The sequence below is a fragment of the Cervus elaphus genome, chromosome 25 (assembly GCF_910594005.1).
Source record: "Cervus elaphus chromosome 25, mCerEla1.1, whole genome shotgun sequence".
NCBI classification, from domain to species: domain Eukaryota; kingdom Metazoa; phylum Chordata; class Mammalia; order Artiodactyla; family Cervidae; genus Cervus; species Cervus elaphus.
Window position 1 is genome coordinate 34,964,757 of NC_057839.1, and position 24,437 is coordinate 34,989,193.

Sequence of the window (24,437 nt, forward strand, 5' to 3'; positions counted from 1 at the left end):
CTTAAAATCAGTCACTTGTGTGTGTGTGTGTGGAGGTGTGTGCAGAACCACTGCTGTGTGGCCATGATGGTGTGGTGCACTTGAGGACATCTGTTCTGACGAAATGGTGCCCATGGGGCACTGTTTGTTAACTATTTTAATCTATTCTAGTCTTGTATATAGTCACATATACTTTTGTCCTGTGTATTTTAGTGGCTAAGACTAATTACAGTGTTGTGACATACTTAGAAAAGCTGACAAAAGCACACAATTATATTTAATTTTGACATCGTTATTTATATGCATTGTCTTAAAACACCTAAGTTAGTTTGATATTCTGGAAAAATATTGCTAATAAGCGTTTAGGTCAGTTCTTTTCCAGGCTTGTTGGTGTCTACCAGGAAGTGTTTATAAAGATGATGTTGGGAAAGTTGATTAACATTAATAATGCTTAGCTTTCATTTTCATTATCTGGATGGCCACAGATATTAAGCCACTTAATAGGTTTCAATATCTTTTGACTACCTTAAGCATACTAAATACCAAGTTTCAGTATCTTGGATTTAGGTATTATGTAGATGTTTTTTGAAAATTGTGTCACCTTTGAATATACTTATGGAAATCCCCTGCATTCCGAAACAGTAACAATGAAAAAACAGAAAGAGAAATTAAGGAAACAATACCATTCACCATTGCAACAGAAAGAATAAAATACTTAGGAGTATATCTACCTAAAGAAACAAAAGACCTATACATAGAAAACTATAAAACACTGATGAAAGAAATCAAAGAGGACACAAACAGATGGAGAAACATACCGTGTTCATGGATTGGAAGAATCAATATTGTCAAAATGGCTATACTACCCAAAGCAATCTGTAGATTCAGTGCAATCCCTATCAAGCTACCAACGGTATTTTTCACAGAACTAGAACAAATAATATCACAATTTGTATGGAAATACAAAAAACCTCGAATAGCCAAAGTAATCTTGAGAAAGAAGAATGGAACTGGAGGAATCAACCTGCCTGACTTCAGACTATACTACAAAGCCACAGTCATCAAGACAGCATGGTACTGGCACAAAGACAGAAATATAGATCAATGGAACAGAATAGAAAGCCCAGAGATAAATCCACGGACCTATGGACACCTTATCTTTGACAAAGGAGGCAAGGATATACAATGGAAAAAAGACAACCTCTTTAACAAGTGGTGCTGGGAAAACTGGTCAACCACTTGTAAAAGAATGAAACTAGAACACTTTCTAACACCATACACAAAAATAAACTCAAAATGGATTAAAGATCTAAATGTAAGACCAGAAACTATAAAACTCCTAGAGGAGGACATAGGCAAAACACTCTCTGATATAAATCACAGCAGGATCCTCTATGACCCACCTCCCAGAATATTGGAAATAAAAGCAAAAATAAACAAATGGGACCTAATGAAACTTAAAAGCTTTTGCACAACAAAGGAAACTATAAGCAAGGTGAAAAGACAGCCCTCAGATTGGGAGAAAATAATAGCAAATGAAGAAACAGACAAAGGATTAATCTCAAAAATATACAAGCAACTCCTGAAGCTCAATTCCAGAAAAATAAATGACCCAATCAAAAAATGGGCCAAAGAACTAAACAGACATTTCTCCAAAGAAGACATACAGATGGCTAACAAACACATGAAAAGATGCTCAACATCACTCATCATCAGAGAAATGCAAATCAAAACCACAATGAGGTACCATTACACTCCAGTCAGGATGGCTGCTATCCAAAAGTCTACAAGCAATAAATGCTGGAGAGGGTGTGGAGAAAAGGGAACCCTCTTACACTGTTGGTGGGAATGCAAACTAGTACAGCCACTGTGGAGAAGAGTGTGGAGATTCCTTTAAAAACTGGAAATAGAACTGCCATATGACCCAGCAATACCACTTCTGGGCATACACACCGAGGAAACCAGATCTGAGGGAGACACGTGCACCCCAATGTTCATCGCAGCACTGTTTATAATAGCCAGGACATGGAAGCAACCTAGATGCCCATCAGCAGACGAATGGATAAGGAAGCTGTGGTACATATACACCATGGAATATTACTCAGCCATTAAAAAGAATTCATTTGAATCAGTTCTAATGAGATGGATGAAACTGGAGCCCATTATACAGAGTGAAGTAAGCCAGAAAGATAAAGAACATTACAGCATACTAACACATATATATGGAATTTAGAAAGATGGTAATGATAACCCTATATGCAAAACAGAAAAAGAGACACAGATGTACAGAACAGACTTTTGGACTCTGTGGGAGAAGGCGAGGGTGGGATGTTTCGAGAGAAGAGCATCGAAACATGTATATTATCTATAGTGAAACAGATCACCAGCCCAGGCTGGATGCATGAGACAAGTGCTCGGGCCTGGTGCACTGGGGAGACCCAGAGGGATCGGGTAGAGAGGGAGGTGGGAGGGGGGATCGGGATGGGGATTACATGTAAATCCATGGCTGATTCATGTCAATGTATGACAAGACCCACTGCGGTATTGTAAAGTGATTAGCCTCCAACTAATAAAAATAAATGAAAAAAAAAAAAAAATAAAGGACCAAGGTAGGGTTGGAAAAAAAAAAAAAAAAGAATGGATAAACAACACGGTCTTACTACAGAGCACAAAGAACTGTATATAATATCCTATGAGAAACCATAATGAAAAATAATATAAAAAGAACCTATCTATATATATATGTATAACTGAATCACTTTACTGTGTAGCAGTAATTAATGCAACACTGTAAATCAACCGTACTTCAATAATAAATAAATATAGTACAATAGAAAAAAAAAAAGCTTTCAAAATGTTTGGTTTTGAAGACTTCGCCTGTTAGGTTACCGAAATAGTTTTCTTTCTTATAATATGGTCCATTTCCTGCTTTATGTTAGCGATTTTTAAAAAATCTTTACCAAATACAGCTTTGGTATGATCACAATTAAATTATCAGTGATCACTCTCATATTACTGTTTCATTTCTGAAGATCTTATATGACATTGACTTCCCTGGTGGCTCAGATGGTGAAGAATCTGCCTGCAATGCCTGAGACCAGAGTTCAGTCCCTGGAATGGGAGGATTCCCTAGAGAAGGGAATGTATAACCACTTCAGTATTCTTGTCTGGAGAATCCCATGGACAGAGAAGCCTGGCAGGCTACAGCTCACAAAGAGTGGAAACAACTGAGTGACTAACACTTTATATGACATTAAATATACTGTATTTGATTTTTTGAGCTTAGCCAATTTTTTTTGTTGTTGTTGTTTGATTTTGTTTTTTTGATGGGGCCACGGCACTTAAGATCTTAGTTCCTTGACCAGGAATCGAACCTGTGCCTCCTGCAGTAGAAGTGCGGAGTCTTAACCACTGGACTGCCAGGGAAGTCCCCAAATTTAGTCAGTTTTTCGTATTATAACTAATTTCAGCAATTACAGAGGACATTGTGCATGCTATCTATCTTTATTTGACACTTTGGTGTAATGTTTTTGAAGCTTATTTTTTTTTTTTTGAAGATTAGTGAAGTTATATAGTAGCAAATGAAAATGAATTACTTAAAATATTTCCATGAGTTTATCCTGTGCTTTACTGCTTGTTGTCTAAAGACAGCACAAGGACTATTCCGAGCACAGACTTTATGCCTGTGGTTTCTGCTCAGTAGCCATTGAGCTTTGATGTGAAATGAGAGTGCTTGTCGCCAGTGGTCAGGTGGCCTAGATTCTTAAGATCCTGACTTCTAGGCTGACCTTCATGTTTAGTGGAACAACTGGTACAGAGGTCTGTCTAGGCCATTGTTAGAGTGGGCGGGCCCTGCATGCCTGCACCTCAGGCCACTCTGTCCTTGGAGCTTTTGATGCCAGATGTTTGATGGAATCCAACACAGTAGCTTGTGAAAGTACATGGAGATATTCCTCTCTCAAGGACACACCTATTCTTGAATCCAAGTGAAGGAAACATTACTAGCACAAAGGGCTGGTAAGACACAGCTGTGAATTATTTCTCTTTACCAAAGAATTTTTCCTTTCAATTTACACTCTCAGAAACAAGAATACATTTCAAGTTTTTTTTTTTCCCCATTTATTTTTATTAGTTGGAGGCTAATTACTTTACAATATCGTAGTGGTTTTTGCCATACATTGACATGAATCAGCCATGGAGTTACATGTATTCCCCATCCCAGTCCCCCCTCCCACCTCCCTCTCCACCCGATCCCTCTGGGTCTTCCCAGTGCACCAGGCCTGAGCATTTGTCTCATGCATCCAACCTGGGCTGGTGATCTGTTTTATTATTAGAGTAAGTGTATGAATTTAGGAACTTGGGAATGCAGAACCATCAGCAAAATTGGCCTCCTCTTTTTATACCTCAGGGTCTGATGTGGGGGCTGTAGTTTCAAAAATTTCATTAGAAGTTGGTTCTCCAGAATGATCTTTATAAGTGACTCACAAATTACCCATGAATGTTTCAGTTAATTTCAGCAATAGATTTCTCTTTAATAATGAGTATAATTACTATACCTTCTCAGATAAAGCACTTGCTACTTTTCTTAATATTTAACAAGAGCAAGTTCAGTGAAATATTTAACTATAGAAACAAAGTAGCATTTCAGTTAAAAGATTTAGAGAAATTAGACTCATTAATATTCACTTTATTTTTCTGTATATAATTATATGCTGAAAATGAAAAATAGTTCTTTCTCTTAACCCCATAAGTATTATATGATTGCATTAAGTGGCCATTGCATTGTTTTTATTTATAAAATAGCTATAGAACTTATAGAAAATATGATATACTCTTTTAAAAAGATTCACAGAGTCTTAGATTACAGAAATTCTTTTACTCTATAATTAAAGCTGAGAGAGACACTTCTTATTTTTGGCCTTCTTTCCACACTTCCTTATTCCCTCACCCCTAATGTAGGAAAAGTGCAAGGAATTTCAACTTGCCGATGTGCAAAGCTGCAGAAACCACAGTGGTGGAGGTAAGAGAAGAGGTTATTTCTGATTTCCTAATGTTACTTTTTTAAAGTTGATGTTATGTATTTAAGAAAAAGTGCTACAGTTCATTTGTTTTCATGAAGGACAGTCACCATTTTTTTCATTTTGGATGTTGAAGGATTCTATGTAAATATATGATAGTTGAAACTTTGCTGGAATTTGAGCTGTCTGCTTAGCTAGGATCTCACCAGAATGCTCACTTTGGGAACCAAGCTATGAGGCTGACCAGCTCATAAAAGTTCTTTGGTACTTGAGCAAAGTGGACCTTCTTGGGTAAAATCTCAGGGATGAATTTTTCTAAACAGAATCCCAAGGAAAATAATAAGTTGTATCAGGAGAAGTTCTTTATTTCACTGTGACAGAGAGGGGTGATGCGTTGAGAAGGAAGGAGGGTAGTACAACTCATTGCTTTGATGTGGTTCTATTTGGGATAGTTGAATTAATGCACTAACTTACTCTCCTTTAAACATCTCAGGGTTTGTTCAGAAGAGACTTGAATAATTCTAGAACGTGCATAGCGTTAAAGCTCTGGGATAGAAATAGGTGCTTATACCAAAACCCTGCCATTTTGTGTGTATATATTGGAACCTGAAAGGAGACTCCAAAATGATTCATGTAGGCTTTGGGGATCACTTTGGAACCAGATTTTCATGGGATTTGAGATATATTTCCCCATGGGAGGGCTTTATAGGATCCCATCTTGGGATCTGGAAATGAGAATGTATGTTCTTGATTTTTCTTGTGATGGTACCATTGTACTGGACATCTTTTCATTCCTTCAAGCACTTGACCAAGATGATATTTCATGGAGGCAGTGCGGCTGTATTTTTTAAACAATCAAATGTTAGAATTCTGTTTCTCTCTTGGAAAGTACAGTGTATTATTATTATTTTACTAGATAGCCATAGTTTGGCTTCTTTTTTTCCCCTCTTATGGAAGAATGGTTAATTGACAGTATTTGAAGTGTACTATTTTTAAAGTGCTGGGAAATGTGGTACTTTCAACATTGGCAGGACGGTTTCTTTTGCAATGGCAGTATATTTTCTGCATTTAAAATGGATAATGTGATTTAATCTCTGTGCAGTTTTTTTTTTAATCAAATCATCTTAATGCCCTCTCCATTGCACATACCTGTAACAGTACTGAAAAAAGCCTATAACACAACTTAAACTAATTGATAGTTTAACTCTGTTATTGTATGGACTTCTGTAAAACTGCCACAAATGAGTATTATTTCTCTGAGTACTATGGGGGCAATATGCATTATCCTGTGTGATGTTCTTTCTTTTTTTCCCTTTTATAATCTAGTTCTTTTCAGCCAGTCTTATCTCTTCTGAAAGCAGGAATGAAACTCTAGTAGTCTGAGAATTAGTGAAGATATTTGAAAAGATGTTCACTGTTGGCATAAGGGAAAGGAAAATAAAATCCTTTACTTGAGCCTGCAAATATGATAAAGGCTGCCCTCCCATGTACAAGAACAGACATCTCTTATTCACAGCACTCTGTCCTATTAGACACAGACTCACATTGGGATCCCCTTCAATATAGTGCTGCTGACTGCCACTTCTAATTGATTATACCTGCACTGCCCAGTATGCTAGCCAGTACCCACATGCAACTTTTAAATTTAAACAGTTGTTGTTTTTCAGTGACTAAGTTGTGTCCAACTCTTTGCAACCCTATGTATTGCAGCATGCCAGGCTCCTCTGTCCTCACTGTCCCACATTTGCTCAAACTCATGGCCATTGAGTTGGTGATGCCATCCAACCATCTCATCCTCTGTTACCCCCTTCTCTTCCTGCCCTCAGTCTTTCCCAGCATCAGGATCTTTCCCAGTGAGTCAGCTCTTTGTATCAGGTGGCCAAATAATTGGATACTCAGCTTTAACATTAGTCCTTTCAAAAAATATTCCGGGTTGATTTCCTTTGGGATTGACTGATTTGATCTCCTTGCAGTCCAAGGGACTCTCAAGAGTCTTCTCCAACACCGCAGTTCAAAAGCATTAATTCTTCAACACTCAGCTTTCTTTATGGTCCAGCTTTCACATTCATACATGACTAATGGAAAAATGATACTTTTGACTATATGGACCTTTGTCAGCAAAGTGATGTCTCTGCTGTTGAATATTCTGTCTAGGTTTGTCATAGCTTTTCTTCCAAGGAGCAAATGCCTATTTTAATTTGATGGCTATAGTCACTGTCCGCAGTGATTTTTGGAGCCCAAGAAAATGAAACCTGTCACTATTTTCCCCATCTATTTGCCATGAAGTGATGGGACTGGATGCCATGATCTTAGTTTTTTGAATGTTGAGTTTTAAGCCCACTTTTTCACTCTCCTCTTTCACCCTCTTCAAGAGGCTCTTTAGTTCCTTTTCGCTTTCTGCCATTAGTGTGGTATCTGCATATCTGAGGTTGTTGATATTTCTCCTGGTAATCTTGATTCCAACTTGTGCTTCATCCAGTCCAGCATTTTGCATGATGTACTTTGCATACAAGTTAAATAAGCAGGGTGACAGTACACAGCCTTGACGTACTTCTTTCCCAATTTTGAACCAGTCCATTCATTGTTCTATGTCCGGTCCTGACTGTTGCTTCTTGATCGGCATACATGTTTCTCAGGAGACAGATAAAGTGGTCTGGTATTCCCATGTCGTGAAGAATTTTCCAGTTTGTTGTGATCCACACAGTCAAAGGTTTTAGCATAGTCAATGAAGCAGAAGTAGGTGTTTTTTTCTGGAATTCCTTGCTTTCTCTATGATCCAGCGGATGTTGGCAATTTGATATCTGCTTCCTCTGCCTTTTCTAAATCCAGCTTGTACATCTGGAAACTCTCGGTTCATGTACTGCTAAAGCCTAGCTTGAAGGATTTTGAGCATTACCTTGCTAGCATGAGAAATGGGCAGAACTGAACATTGCCTTTCCTTGGGATCCAGTCCTGGGGCCACTGTTGAGTTTTCCAAATTTGCTGGCATATTAAGTGCAGCGCTGTCACAGCATCATCTTTTAGGATTTGAAATAGCTCAGCTGGAATTCCATCACCTCCACTAGCTTTGTTCATACTAATGCTTCCTAAGGCCCACTTGACTTCACACTCCAGGATGTCTGGCTCTAGGTGAGGGACCACGCAATCATGTTTATCTGGGTAATTAAGATGTTTTTTGCGTGGTTTTTCTGTGTGTTCTTGCCACCGCTTCTTAATCTCTTCTACATTTGTTACGTCCTTGCTGTTTCTGTCCTTTATTTAAATTTAAAAATTTAAATTAAATAAAGTAAGAGTTCAGTTTCTCTTCATTGGTTCCATATGCTAGTGACTACTGTGTTGATCAACATAGATAAAAAACATGATCATCCCTGGAGAAAGTTTGATTAGACAGAGGCTAATTAGAAGGATCAAGATGAAATCTAATTTGTAGTTCTAGTTCAGGAGTGTAAGCAAAACAGCAATTTAGACAATAAATTATGGTAAGGTTGCCCCCTCTGCCTGCTCATAGTAGAAGAGGTCCACATGGCTTTAGGTTAAATTGGAAGAACTGAGCCCTTGGAAGTGTAAAATATTTGAAATTGGGGTTGATGAGTAGACTGGGTGTTTTCTGATAATGAAGACTCTATCTAGAATTTGTATTATTCTTAGTCCAGTGAGTACCCTGGACCTCCAGCTCTTCTTCTGTGCTGTGTTCTGTGTGCTCTGTGACCTGCATTGGTCTTCAGGACTCTATAATTCTTTTCCTCTAGCCCTATCCTACTTTCTTGTGTAGTGGTCTTGGTAAGATGGGTGATTGTGAGCTGGTTTAACAGGGAGTCCTTAGAGATCATAAATTACCTGCCTATTTTCCTGCCTGTTCAGTATTAACAGTAATAATAACTACTGTTAATCAAGTATTTATTATGTATTACTCACTTCTGTATTTTAATGGATTTTTTAAAAATGTTCACAATAGTCTTATGAGAGAGGAATCATAATTATCCTTATTTTATAGATGAGGGCTCTAAAGCACAGAGAAGTGAGGTTGTGTACCTATGTCACACAGCGAGGTGGAGCTAAGATAGACCCATACGAAACATGATTCCCAGGTGCCTGCGCTTTTCCACTATTTTATGAAATACTCTCAAATCATCATCAATGGGTGATATTTCAAAATCTTGAAAGATATTGAATTTTCTGAAGGTAGTCAATTTCAATGCTAACTGTTAGAATCAAGCAGATAGGGAGTTTGGGGCCAGTATATTCCTCTATCTCCAGTCTTCTTTGCCAGTTATTCCAGTGAAGGCCTTTTTACCTCTTGTACCATCTGCCTCCAAGAGGGCTTTGAGAAAAGCATCATCCTGGGTGGGATCTGTAGCCCTGTGAATTGATTCAGCCCTCCTCTTAGACTCTGTTCATTCTGTTATGTAGCCTCTCTGAGCTGTGCAGCTTTTCACAAACTTCCCTGAATGTGGTGATTGAATGTCTATTCTAGTCCAGCAGGAACTTAAAGCAGTGGGCACTTTGACAACAACTACACCCTACATTTCAGACAAAGACTTTTTTTTTTAGACCTCTTAGCTCATCTCCTTTCTCTTATAGATCAGGCCAGGGGGAACTTTTCAGTAGCAGGATCTGGGGTGGAGCCTGCTTCCTGGCAGCTTCACCCCACTTCTGGGTCTACATCTTTTCAGCCTTTCTCCCTGGGTACCCACTATAACTTGAGTTTTAAAAGGAGTCAGTGGGGGGGAGGTAGTACTATAAATATCTAAAATATTAGTGATGATTCCTTAAGAGTGTGGTTGCTCAGTCGTGTCCAACTCTTTGTAGCCCCATGGACTGTAGCCTGCCAGGCTCCTTTGTCCATGGGCTTCTCCAGGCAAGAATACTGGAGTGGTTTGCCATTCCCTTCTGCAGGGGATCTTCCTGACCCAAGGGTTGAACCCAGGTCTCCTGTACTGCAGGCGGGTTTCTTTACCATACAGGGAAGCCCTGATGATTCCCTCAGGTACCTTAAAATCTTTGGGGACTTCTATTTTCTGTGCTGTGCAGCATGTGGGATCTTGGTTCCCCAACCAGAAATCAAATTCTCTGCCCCCCTGCATTGGAATCTCAGAGTCCTAGCCACTGCGCTACCATGGAAGTCCCTCTTTTTGAACTTAGAAACAAGATGGCAAAAGAGCATGCAAGCCATCTCTTTCTTTTCTTGCTTTATAATTTCTCCTCTAATGGACAAGATGTAAAACCAGTATCAATCTAATTGACAAGACGTAAAACTCAGCTATCAATTCAGAGAAATAGAGGAAAACAATAGAATGGGAAAGACTAGAGATCTCTTCACGAAAATTAGAGGTACCAAGGGAATATTTTATGCAAAAATGGCCTCAATAAAGGACAGAAATGGTAGGGACCTAACAGAAGCAGAAGATATTAAGAAGAGGTGGCAAGAATACACAGAAGAACTGTACAAAAAAGATCTTCATGATCCAGATAATCACGATGGTGTGATCACTCACCTAGAGCCAGACATCCTGGAATGTGAAGTCAAATGGGCCTTAGGAAGCATCACTACAAAGCTAGTGGAGGTGATGGAATTCCAGTTGACCTATTTCAGATCCTAAAAGATGATGCTGTGAAAGTGCTGCACTCAATATGCCAGCAAATTTGGAAAACTCAGCAGTGGCCACAGGACTGGAAAAGGTCAGTTTTTATTCCGATCCCGAAGAAAGACAATCCCAAAGAATGCTCAAACTACTGCACAATTGCACTCATCTCACATGCTAGTAAAGTAATGTTTAAAATACGCCAAGCCAGGCTTCAGCAATACATGAACTGTGAACTTCCAGATGTTCAAGAGAGTTCCAGAAAAACATCTATTTCTTCTTTATTGACTATGCTAAAGCTTTTGACTGTGTGGATCACAATACACTGTGGAAAATTCTGAAGGAGATGGGAATACTAGACCACCTAACCTGCCTCTTGAGAAATCTGTATGCAGGTCAGGAAGCAACAGTTAAAACTGGACATGGAACAACAGACTGGTTCCAAATAGGAAAAGGAGTACGTCAAGGCTGTATATTGTCACCCTGCTTATTTAATTTATGTGCAGAGTACATCATGAGAAATGCTGGGCTGGAAGACGCACAAGCTGGAATCAAGATTGCTGGGAGAAATATCAATAACCTCAGATATGCAGATGACACCACCCTTATGGCAGAAAGTGAAGAAGAACTAAAGAGCCTCTTGATAAAAGTGAAAGAAGAGAGTGAAAAAGTTGGCTTAAAGCTCAACATTCAGAAAACTAAGATCATGGCATCCAGTCCCATCACTTCATGGCAAATAGATGGGGAAACAGTGGAAACAGTGGCTGACTGTTTTTCTGGGCTCCAAAATCACTGCAGATGGTGACTGCAGCCATGAAATTAAAAGACACTTACTCTTTGGAAGAAAAGTTTTGACCAACCTAGACAGCATATTAAAAAGCAGAGACATTACTTTGCCAACAAAGGTTCATCTAGTCAAGGCTATGGTTTTTCCAGTGGTCATGTATGGATGTGAGAGTTGGACTATAAAGAAAGCTGAGCATGGGAGAATTGATGCTTTTGAACTGTGGTGTTGGGGAAGACTCTTGAGAGTCCCTTGGACTGCAAGGAGATCCAACCAGTCCATCCTAAAGGAAGTCAGTCCTGTGTGTTCATTGGAAGGACTGATGTTGAAGCTGAAACTTCAATACTTTGGCCACCTGATGCGAAGAGCTAACTCATTTGAAAAGACCCTGCTGCTGGGAAAGATTGAGGGCAGGAGGAGAAGGGGATCACAGAGGATGAGATGGTTGGATAGCATCACCGACTCAATGAACATGGGTTTGGGTGGACTCCGGGAGTTGGTGATGGACAGGGAGGCCTGGCATGCTGCGGTTCATGGGGTCACAAAGAGTCTGACACGACTGAGCGACTGAACTGAACTGAACTGAAAACCAGTATATTTATCTTGAAGAAAATATCAAAATGACCCTTGGCATGAATTATTTCTGGTTTCTCTGAAAGTGACACATTCCTCCTTTTTGGAAATGTTTTACCTTTCAGATGTGTTCTAAACCAACAGGAGTTGTGAAAAACCAAAGAGGTGATCAGTATGTCTTTTTCCCTTTAACAAAACTGATATGAATATCGCATTGCATCTCTTAAAACCTGCAGCCAGTGGTGTGTTTCCCCACAAAGTTGGCTGTCTCTACTTCCTCTTAAGGAACCTGTGGGTAGTTGCTTGCGAAAAATAGTACAAGTGGGTGTACATATTGGCACACATGCCACAAATACACTTCTCTTTTTAGGCCAGGCAGTGTTATTTCTGGACCTTCTCTTTGAGTGGGTGAAATCTTCCCTGATAAACTTCACGAGTTTAAGTGCAAAACCAGCCAGGGAACAACTCTTGGTGCTGTGTTCCATGTGTATCATTAGCAGCAGGATTCTGGAACTCATTTGGCTTCTCAGGGATCTGTTAACCCTCGACTTTCCATGTGCCCCTTGGCCAGTCTCTTGGGTGCATATCACATCAGTCTAGGTTTCTCTGGGAATTGTCTCTACATTTTAAAAAAAAGCAGCTTATAATAGAGAACCCAGGAGGAGGGGCGGGAGTGCTTCACTCAGGAGACTGTAGATCCTTTGTCTCCTGCACGCAGCCTGGCATGTCTGTGCTGTCAGGAAAGGTCATCTGACTCAGCCACCGAAGGCTGTTAAGGCTGCCTGTGACCAAAATAACCTGGCTGGTTTCGCCAAGCGTGTGCCCTGGCTGGTGTTAGAAGAGGGCAAGGTTTACACAAAGCCTCTTAAGCTGTTTTAGCTAATTTCAGCTTTTAGTTAAGACAAATATATTCGTTATCATGACTTCAATAAAGTTATTTTTATTACATTTATATTATGGTATATTTATGTATTTGCTTGTGAAAGAATTATGTCTATTACATGATATTTGATGCATACTGGTATTATATACACGTAGCCTGTGCAGGTTAGAAGGCATAATAATAAATTAAATACCTGCAAACCCACCTAAGGTAGGAATTAGAGGATTGCTTCTTCTCATTGTCATCTGCCTGCCTTTCCTGCAGAGAGAGCCACTGTCAGGAACATTGTGATTATCAGTCCCTTTAAAAAACGTCAAAGTCATAAGGTGTTGACATATGGAAAATCATTTTCCAAAGTGATATCTAAGACTTTTTGTTTAGAAGAGCCATGCTCTGGGGACTGACTTCTGTGTTCTGTGCTAGTGCTTGGCACATGCCATGTCTCCTGAGGAGGTTAATTAAAGGAAAATATTAGGGGTTCATCTGCCATCTGGGCATGAAGACATGTTGTTTCTGATTAGTGGATGAGGAAAAGGGCAGGTTGCAGTATAAAGGTATTACAGAGTTTTGCTTTTAATGTTTATTATGAAGGATAATGGACATACACAACAGTAAATGGAAGAATGTAATGAACCCATCTGAGTTCATCCTGCAGTTCCAATATCTGCCCACCCTTGATCACTCTTGCCCCATCTCCATCCCCATCTCCTTCCTTCTCCTCTTGTAATATTTTTTAAAATGGTTTTTATTTATGTATTTGTGCTTTGGCTGCAGTGGGTCTCTGTGGCTGTGCTTGGGCTTTCTCTAGTTGTGGCAGGTGGGGGCTCCTCTGCGCGGCAGTATGTCGGCTTCTCATTGCGGCAGCTTCTCTTGTTGCAGAGCACAGGCTCCAGGCGGGTGGGCTTCAGGAGTCGTGGTGCGTGGGCTCCAGAGTGTGGTTCCCTGGCTCTAGAGCACAGGCTGAGTAGTTGCGGCACACGGGCTTAGTTGCTCCTCTGCACGTGGGATCTTCCTGGATCAGGGATTGAACCCACGTCTCCTGCTTTGGCAGGTGGATTTGTTTTACCACTGAGACACCAGGGAAGCCCCCTCTTGAAGTATTTTGAAATAAGCACCAGATATTATATCCTTCACAAGCTTACATGATCATGCTCAAGATAGACAATAGGTACAATAAATAAGTAAAATATATAGTATATTGCTAAGTCACTTCAGTCGTGTCTGACTCTGTACAACGCCATAGACGTCAGCCCACCAGGCTCTCCCGTCCCTGGGACTCTCCAGGCAAGAATACTGGAGTGGGTTGCCATTTCCTTCTCCAATGCATGAAAGTGAAAAGTGAAGTAGCTCAGTCGTCTCTGACTCATAGTGACCCCATGGACCGCAGCCTACCAGGCTCCTCCATCCATGGGATTTTCCAGGCAAGAGTACTGGAGTGGGGTGCCATTGCCTTCTCTGATAGTATATTAGATATTGGTAAATATTAAAGAAATGGAACAAAGCATGAAAGGGACATGAGCTGTCAAGAGAAGAAAGTTAAATTTTGTTTTTATCTGCACTGTGAGACTTTTGGGTTCTTAGTTCCCTGACCAGGGATTGAACCTGGGCTTTCAGCAGTGAGAATGCAGAATAACTAGACCACCAGGAATTCCAAAAGTGAAATCTGGATGGGTTGGTCTATAACAAAGATGAGGTATAATGCCACTGAGATGATGTTTGAGCAGAGACCTCAGGGAAGTGAGGAAGATAGCTCTGCAGTACCCGGTGGGGGAGTAAGCTGGGTGGCGGAAGAAGGAGCAGGTGGAGTATTCCTGGTGGACTTGAAGAGTTGAAATGCCTCACTCCCCTTTCTCCAGTGGGAAGTGGTGGGCCAGTGAGTCTTACGTGAGGGCAGCCATCTTAAGAGTAATGGCAGTATCTTCTTCCTAAGTATTTCTATACTTAGTTCATCTTATAGTCATTCCTGGGATGATGAGACCTAAATCTGACTTTCAAACTCTGAGGTGAATGGAGAATGTGATTTTTATATTGGAACCTCCTGGCTTTTGTGACTTTCTGGCCCTATTTGGAGAACTCTGTGTTGATACCACCTTATGCGCTATCTTCATAGAGGAAATCATACTGGTGGCTAGTTCACTTTGTACTAGAAGGTGGGAACACAGTGGGTTTGTTTTAACTGTTTGACTTGCACTTCAGTGGATCTTGTGAACATAATCTCCACCACGCAGGCCAATTAGAGTATCAACTTTTTAGAGACTGGTCATCTTCCGTCCTGCTTTAGAAAAAATGAAACTGCCCAAGAGATAAACATAATTCCTTTCCTCTTAGATTGCTTTTATTCTTAATCTTTAGATTGCTGATGCCTTTTGATATTATAGAGAAACTCATAATTTTTCCAAGAAACAGTAAAAAGGGAAAAAAATCAGGTACAAACAGGAAAAAATGAAAGGTTCTATCCACCCCTGCTCATGCCTGTGTGGAGTTTATGCCCACACACAAATCTCTGATTGACATGTGGAGATGTGATGTTTATGAAAACTTGGCTGAAATGTCAAATGTGACATTCACTGTGTGAAGCATAATGGAGTAAATGCCTTTCACTGCACTTTAGTATTTACCTGATAATGCTTCCTACTTCTCTTCGTTAGGCAGAAGATGAGGACAGCAAGGACCTGTTTAATCCCAGTCCTCTTTACTTCATTCACATAGGCCAGTTGAGATGAGCACGCAACAGAAGTTCTTTAAAAACACAGGTGGAGTAGGAAAGCTATTTGGGATCCCTCAATCCTAAGGCATAATACAGTCACTTTCTCATGTGTTAACTTTGGGAGTGGATGTGGTAAGCTATGGATATCATTTTAAATGATTGATTTTTAAGCCTGCTAAATTATCTGATATCCTTAATTTACATGTTTTTCTCTTATTACAGTTTTTCACTTAAAGATTTTGTTCATGCTTTTGGATTTCATTTTTTTTAAGTTGTTTGCTATGCCTCTCTGAAAGAGATAGCTATAAATTCTTCATGCTACAAATTTAGCCAGATATACATTGCTTTGACAAATGATAATATCCTTATACAACTAAATGAACTGATTGATTCTACTTATTTGAAGTATTGAAGTGTTTAGATACATTTCCTCGACTTTTCATAAAATGCAAAAAATTTGACAATATTTGAATACTAATGAAGATGTATTTAGTGAAGACACATTGTAGTTGAATATTTTGACAAAATAACCTTCTAAGTAATAGAATCACTATTATATTATTATTTGTTGTTTCTGCCAAGGAAGCAGCAAATATAAAAAATATGAATTTGGTGAGTGCCCAAATTAACTTTACTGCAATTTTTTTTTTGCATACTCTTAAAGAGTACTAAATATAATCCTTAACCTAATGACCATTTACATCCAGAGTAGTGGGATAGAAGTATGGTTTATTGATGGTAAAAATATATTAAATCAAGTGCTAATCCTGACATTTTATTTCTTGTTGCTTGGTAACAATGAAGCAACTCTGTAAGAGTTCCTTTATCTCAGCTACAATGAACTTCATTGCATTGTGGGGTAGAAATACCAATTACAGCAAGTCATTTGTATGCCATTATCCTTACAAAATTTTGGTGCTATTTTTTTTATTGTTAGTGCAGAGATCCTAAAAGAAAGTCATTTTAATAATACATCCCTCCTTTTTTGATGGATTGGTAGATTTTATTCTAGCTATTTTGGGCTTTTTGGCTTTGTATCTATGTATAATTTTTGAGGCTTCACAAATTTGTGTTTTATCTGTCTACACTGTATAAATGTAGGCTTTTCAATTTCATTGTAAATATGTATGTTCTGAGTGATTCTTAATTAGTTCTTAGTGAACATCTTTTATACTTGGCCACTTAAGAGGAGAGAAAAGAATACCTGTGTGGAATTTTTTTCTCATCCTTCTCTAATATAGAGCATTTCTAGTTTTAGAACCTGCTTTAGGAAAAGGGTGCCTGTTGAACCAGTGTGATATAAGTAAAAGGCTAATTTCTGTTGTGTGTACTGTATATATCCTATATACTGTTAGTTCATAATTATTATTTACAACAAAGATTGATAAACTGCAACCTGTGACCTGTTCTGTACTGCCTAAGAGGTAAGAAATTTTATATATATGTGTGTGTGTATATATATATATACATATATATATATATATATGTGTATATATATTTTGGGTTGTTTGAAAAAAGAACAATATGTGACAGAGACAGTATGGAGCCTGCAAAGCCTTAAACATTATCTGGCCTTTTATAGAAAAAAACTTTCAAACCCTTGATTTATGGCATAATTTCCATGTGTATACTCTAAATATATTGAATGTCACTAAGTATTATTTTCTAAAGGACCAGTGAACTTAAGTAGAACTGAAATAAAATAATGATAGCTGGTTTGAAGAGAATCAATGAAAAAATTAAATTGAATAATATGAATTTGTGTAGAAGTAGTAAAATGATAATGCAATTTAGTAGGCCTGTATTAGGGACAACCATGAAGAAAGGAAGATTATATATAGCAACTTACTTATCTTGCTACAGTTTTTACAGTTTGCCTACTATCTCAGTGCTTTTGTCAATAAATCTGACTTTAATACAATTTTGTACTGATAGACTCATCTTATTGGAAGCATCTTGCTTTTTTTTGCCCATTAGATTTTAGCACATGCTTAAGGGCCAGTTTCTTACGTACAGTGTTTGTATCTTGGGGTGCTGGGGTGAGGACTTCTCCAACTTGACCTGGGTCCAGCACGCACCTGCCACTCCTGCTGGTTGGCAGAGTGTCCAGGAACTGGGGAAATGGTCCAGAGGTGGAGTCATCCTGTGTGCCTGGCGTTTGGAAGGGGTCTGCAGCCCTGGATTTTCATCTCCTCTGGAGCTGTACCCCCTCCTCTCAGAGACAGCCCAGGAGAAGACTTGTGGATAGTCTTTGGGCAAGGTGAGACTGGTTGTCTCAGCCTTCCAAACCAGGAATTTTAGCTTCTGATTTTCTTTTTAATCAGGAATATGTTTGTAAGAGTTATCTGATTATGTCTTATTTACTGCTAAGGGAAACTTGAAATCAGGAAGTTCACTAGGGTAGTCATGTGCTCTCTTCTCTGGCACTAGTCCTCTTAAGGAATAGAAAAGGCTCCATCCAGCCAAAATGTATTCTAATAGTGAAAGATGAAGTCAGTTATTTATTTACTAATTTTTGCTTTGCCATTCGGCATATGGGATTTTAGCTCCCTGATTAGGGGATTGAACCTGGGACCCTGGTGGTGAGAGTGTGGAGTCCTAACCACTGGACCACCAGGGAATTCCTGAAAGTCAGTTATTTCAGCTAGATTTGCCTCCTCATTCTTGTAAGCAAAGGCCCAGAAAACCCTATGCTTAAGTACCACTTCTGTATTAGCTTGCATTTTATATTACTTTGTTTGTAATGCTTTATGTTTTCAAAATGATTTTGCATATGTGTATCTCGTTTGATTCTCTTAATCACCAGGTGAGGTAGGAGGAGAAGTAGGTTTATTATAATATTACCCATGAGGAAACGGAGACACAGATACATTTCTGGAATAGATCTGTAGGAAGTTGAATGGCTTAATGAAAGGGACATTTGAAAGACTTGGAGTCCTGCCTTTCCACATTTCCTCTGCCATGGTCCTGCCATTACAATGCTGAAGCTTTCCTTTTCTTTTTTTTAATTTAATTTTTTTTAATTTTAACTTTCAAAAGATTTTGTATTGGGACACAGTCGATTGTCTTTTTTAAAAAATTAATTTTCTTTTTAGTTATGTTGGGTCTTCATTGCTATGAGTGGGCTTTATCTAGTTGCAGTAAGCAGGGGCTGCTCTTCATTGCAGTGCATGAGCTTCTCATTGCATCGGCTTCTCTTGTTGCTGAGCACAGGCTCTAGGCACCCGAGCTTCAGTAGTTGTAGCACGTGGGCTCGGTAGTTGTGGCACTCAGGCTTAGTTGCTCTGAGGCATGTGGAATCTTCCCATAATAGGGAATGAATCCGTGTCCCCTGCATTGGTAGGCAGATTCTTTCTTATCCACTGTACCACCAGGGCAGTCCTGAGGCTTTATTTCTAAGACACCAAACAACAAGAAGAATTGTGAAACTCTGAAAATGTAGCTAAGTGGGCTTTTTCTAGAAGCTTGCACCTTATTTTAAATATGAATGAGAGGGTTGTGATTTTAGGTGGTGTGTGTAGAATGGATTTTTATGGCAGCAGGAAAGAAGACACATGGTAGCCAATGAGGAGACTGTTGCGGTGATCCAGGAAAGAGGTGGTTGTGGCTTGGACATGAGTGGTGGTGTGGAGGTGGGGAGTGGTAGTGGATCTGAAGTATACAGTATTTTGGAAGAGGAATCTTTTCAGCCTTGCTAATGCCTTGGATGTGGACTCCTGGGATAGGGGGATGGCAGAGACTAAAATGATTCCTACCCTACTTAAGCAATGGTGTGTCACCTATAGAGTTGAGAAAGCCTGGTAACAGTTTTTGGAAGGAGTAACAAGAACCCAGCTAGGATTGATTGGCATTTTTAGGCATTCAAGTGGTGATGTTGGTGTACATGGACATGTATGTGTTGTGCTCAGAGGAGAAGCCTAGAAAGAGTTATGCAGTTGGAAATAATCTACATGTATTTGATAAGTAGTCATGGACTGGAAAAGACCACTTAGGGGAAAGGTCCTGGAATCAGGCATTAGGAGTCTCAGTATATTTATTTATTTGTTTGGTGAACAGTATCTGAGATTAAGAATCACACCTTTACTTCTCTCTGACATTGTGACTTTGGACAAATAAATGTCCTTAAGAATCCCAGCTTCTTTATAGCATTTCCTATTTCTATTTCCCAGGTCTGTTTTGAACATCTGCGGGTTAGGGCATTTGGATGTGTTTTGTAAAGCTCTGAAGTGCTGTGTTCTCACCTTGCTCCCTCCTGCTGCTTTGATTAATGAACCTCAGATGACTGTGGTTGTCACCGGCCCGGTGACAATGACTTTAGAACCACCCTGTGAACAGTACCTGCCAAGGTATACCCGCCTCATCCTTCCCTGTCTTCCGCAGTTCTTGAGATTTAAGGAAATAACAATTTCATAATACCTCCAATTTCTAAAATCTTAGTGCATTATCAAAAGCTAACTGCTTTTGATAATAACAAAAAACAAAAATTAATTGTTTTTTAAATATATTGTTCGCTTTGTGTGCATGCATGCTAAGTCACTTAGTCGTGTCTGACTCTGTGCAACCCTATGCACTGCAGCCCGCCAGGCTCCTCTGTCCATGGGATTCTCCAGGCAAGCATGCTGAAGTGGGTTGCCATGCCCTCCTCAGGGAGATCTTCCCGACCCAGGGACTGAACCTGCGTCTCTTATGTCTACCCTGCATTGGCAGGTGGGTTCTTTATCATTAACGCCACCTGGGAAGCCATTGTTAGCTTTAGTCAGCAGTAAATTACCTAATATTTAAAGCTCATCAAAGTCAACCTAAATATGTTGATTGCTTACATCAAGCAAATGCAGTGATGACTTTTAAGGGGATCACTACAGACCCCTTATAAAAAGGAATGTTGTTAGAGATTTGTCATTTCATTAGCTCAAGTTCTCAAGTTGCATACAGTAAAAAAATGATGGCCAGTCTCTGCTGTCGTATTTTAAATGGAGGATTAGCCAATGACCTGTTTATCTCTTTTTGTACTTTGGCTCAGAAGGTTCAAATATTCTGGTTTTGGATGGAAGCTAATGTTTGTTCTCTGATAAAACATACTTATGCTGAATATCCTCCTTGAATTCTTTCCACTGAAAGTAACATTTATTGTTTAGGGGGTGTAAGAGAAACAGAATGAATAAAGAGAGCCTCAGATACTCATTGATGCTTTACGTTCAACTCAGTGCACACCACTACCTACAGACAGCAGAGGGACTGAGAGTCCAGAAATAGACCCTTATTTCCTTAGGATGCAGCACACTGCTGCTGCTGCTGCTGCTGCTAAGTCGCTTCAGTCGTGTCCGACTCTGGGCGACCCCATAGACGGCAGCCCACCAGGCTCCCCCGTCCCTGGGATTCTCCAGGCAAGAACACTGGAGTGGGTTGCCATTTCCTTCTCCAATGCATGAAAGTGAAAAGTGAAAGTGAACTCGCTCAGTCGTGTCTGACTCTTAGTGACCCCATGGTCTTCAGCCTACCAGGCTCCTCCGTCCATGGGATTTTCCAGGCAAGAGTACTGCAATGGGGTGCCATTGCCTTCTCCAAGCACACTGCTGCTGCTGCTGCTAAGTCGCTTCAGTTGTGTCCGACTCCGTGTGACCCCAGAGATGGCAGCCCACCAGGCTCCCCCATCCCTGGGATTCTCCAGGCAAGAACACTGGAGTGGGTTGCCATTTCCTTCTCCAGTGCATGAAAGTGAAAAGTGAAAATGAAGTCGCTCAGTCGTGTCCGACTCTTAGCAACCCCATGGACTGTAGCCTACCAGGTTCCTCCGTCCATGGGATTTTCCAGGCACGAGTACTGGAGTGCCATTGCCTGGAGTGGGGTGCCATTGCCTTCTCCATTGCCTGGAGTGGGGTGCCATTGCCTTCTCCCAGCACACTGCTACATATAAGTAAAATAGTCTGCAGGTGTGTTTTCACTGCCTCCTTATGAAAGTTTTGCCTTACTGAATTTTCAGACTCAGGGAAAAGTATGTTTTATTTAGTTTGTTTTTCGATGAAATGATTTGAAATGGTTTTTTTGGGAGAAATAATGAACGATTAGAAACCAAGAATGACTTAACTGTTAGAAAGTACAGTAGTTCCTCCTTACCTGAGGTTTTGCTTTTCACATTTTCTGGTACCTGTAGTCAATTGTGGTTCAAAAATATTGAATAGAATATTCCAGAATAAACAATTCATAGGTTTTAAATAGGGTGATGAAATCTCATCCCCTCCAGCTCCGTCCCACGTGGGATCCCCAGTGTCAACATCTGCTCCTAACATCCAGCCATCAGTATAATGGCTCTGTGATCCAGGATCACCCAGAGCAGATGGTCCTCCTTCTGACATATCATCAGAAGGTCAGTACAGTGAGTCCCCTACATGAGTTCAGTTCTGAGAGCACCTTCAAAAGTCCAGTTTGTTCGTTAAGTCCAACAAAGTTAGCCTAGGTACCCAACTAACTCAATCAGCTGTATAGTACTATATTGTAATAGGTTTTAATACTTTTCACACAAATAATGGATAAAAAGCAAACACAAAAATAAAAACATTTTTAATCTTACAGTATAGTATCTTGAAAAGTGCAACAGTACAGTATTATTACAGGACAACTTTTCGCCTCAGTCCACTCTCTCAATTATTTTCACTTTTGTTTTCATTGTTATCACTTGATGCTTCTTAGCTGTACCAGCTACATCGCCACTGCTTTTATGCTTGCTTCTGGACATCCTGGGCTTGAAATAACAATACCATACCACTGTATTCTACATGGTACTATACAGTAAAGTACACAAAGTCACCCCTCATAGAGGATGCATGCACGTGAGAATGTATGCCAGAAATGTGAACTAACTTAAGTGATTGGACGTGAGACCACACGTTGACACCTTTGAAAATTCGCAACCTGAAGGTTCGTACGTAGGGTACTTAACTGTAGTAGTCTAACATTATATTACATTGTCTCTGTCATTCACCTCACTTCATCTCATGGGCATCTCATCATCTCACATAATCACAAGAAGAAGGGGGAGCACAGAACAATAAGGTGATTTGAGAGAGCAAGACCACATTCACATATCTTCTGTTATAATATATTGTTATAATTGCCCTGTTTTATTATTATTGTTAATCTCTTATTGTGCCTAATTTATAAGTTAAACTTTATCTTAAGTTAAACTTTATCATCGGTCTATATGTATAGAATAAAAATGTATATATAGGGGTTCAGTACTCTCCACGGTTTCAGACGTCCACTGAGGTCTTGGAATATATTCCATGTGGACAAGGAAGCACTCTGGTAATGGTTTTCTATTCTGTTTTCCATTCCATGAAGAAACCCATACCACTCATGTCCAGGAATATAGGTCACTTTCTCTCTCACTTGGCTTCTGAAATTTAATGTTAATTTCTGTCACTGAATAACTAAGCCTGCACTCAGTTTCTTTGAAAAGAATTTTAAATCCAAATCCCATGGAGGGAAGTTAAACAGGAACCTGAAGAACCTAGTATCTTTTCTGTGCTTGCTGTGAAAAGGAGCTGAGTTATTCATTTAAAGAAGTTATTTTAGTTTCCTTAATAATTACAGGAAAGGATACAAGTTTTGCCTTGTATTCTTGAAAAGGTTATTTTCAGTTTAGAATTTTATTTTAAATTTTGGAAAAGGTTTGCTGGCACAGGCAAAACTCAGGGAAGAAAAATTCATTATTATCAAATTCGGACAAATACAGGTTGACTATTAAAAGCTACAGGATTAAGACTGTTGAGTTTGAAAGTTTTGGTGTAATTTAAATTTCTTTCAGATTGAGAAATTTACAAAGCTCATTCATTTTGAAAACTGACATCTCAGAAATGGAATCAAATCTTTAGGAAGAAAAGAAGCATTAAATGGTATTTTAAAGGCAGTTCTATAGATCAGTTTCTGCTGTAAAGAGTATTTCAGCTTCTGTTTTATTTCTAGATTTTTTTCCCTCCAGTGCTTTTGGCATTATGTGTGCACCCAAAAAAGTTTTCACTTACTTTTCCTTTTTGTTGATTAATATTTTTAATATATCAATGCAAAGTTGCATTTTGTATGTGGATTAATGAGGACTAGATTTTATAAGGTGAGAAGAAAATAGAATGGAAAACTTTTCTTCATAAAATTCATTCCCAGAAAAATAGAAGGGGCAGTAAAATGGTCCAAGTAGAAAAGATACAGCTAAGAGGTGCCTTACATAAAGTGGAGTAGATCCATAATTGAAATATTTTCAACTGTGGCATTAACAGATAAAGGAGTTATAGCCTAATGATAGCAAGAGCAGCAATAGCAACAAGTCCTATTTATACCATGAACTTACATACAAAGCACATAAATAAGGTCATGTGTTATAATAGCCTAGTAAGGTAGGTTTTATTATCCTTATTTTATAGAGGGAGGAAATGAGGATAAGGAGAAACTTTATGATAAAGCTAATAAAGGAGAGTTAAGATTTAAAGACATTTCTTTCTGCCTCCAAAGCCATTTTCTTAAGGATAAGTGAAGGATAATGGATGTATTTTAAGATACATTTTGTTTTATACTTTGCAGTGTTAATATTTAAAGTATAATTTATTAGCTCATTAAGGGCAGGGTCATAGACCTTTAGCTAATTGAATTTTTCAGTTAACTAAGTATGGCTCCAGGATAATGTTAATACTTCTATAAACATAAAATTAAAAATCATTCAGAAATGTTAACCTTGTAAAACCTATAAAATAGGATAATCTCCTGAAAGCTATAAAATGAGAGTCTTTACACTTGAGAAGCTAGAATGGTTTCTCCCCAATAAAAATGATGTAGATGATATTAATTTCATTTCAGACAATAGTTTGAAAACAAGATAGAAAGTTTAGGATTCTGGATAACAAATAGTGGCATGATTACCGAT

The 24,437-nt window shown here is 39.2% G+C and overlaps 1 protein-coding gene across 1 annotated transcript in view; it reads left to right on the forward strand.

Annotated features, from left to right (window-relative positions):
* OXCT1 (3-oxoacid CoA-transferase 1) overlaps nucleotides 1-24,437 on the forward strand; it is a 159,373-nt gene that overhangs the window by 35,788 nt on the left and 99,148 nt on the right. Inside the window, exon 7 of the mRNA XM_043887930.1 lies at nucleotides 4,939-4,999. Within this exon, the coding sequence (XP_043743865.1) occupies nucleotides 4,939-4,999 (61 nt within the window). The remainder of the gene's footprint in view (nucleotides 1-4,938; nucleotides 5,000-24,437) is intronic.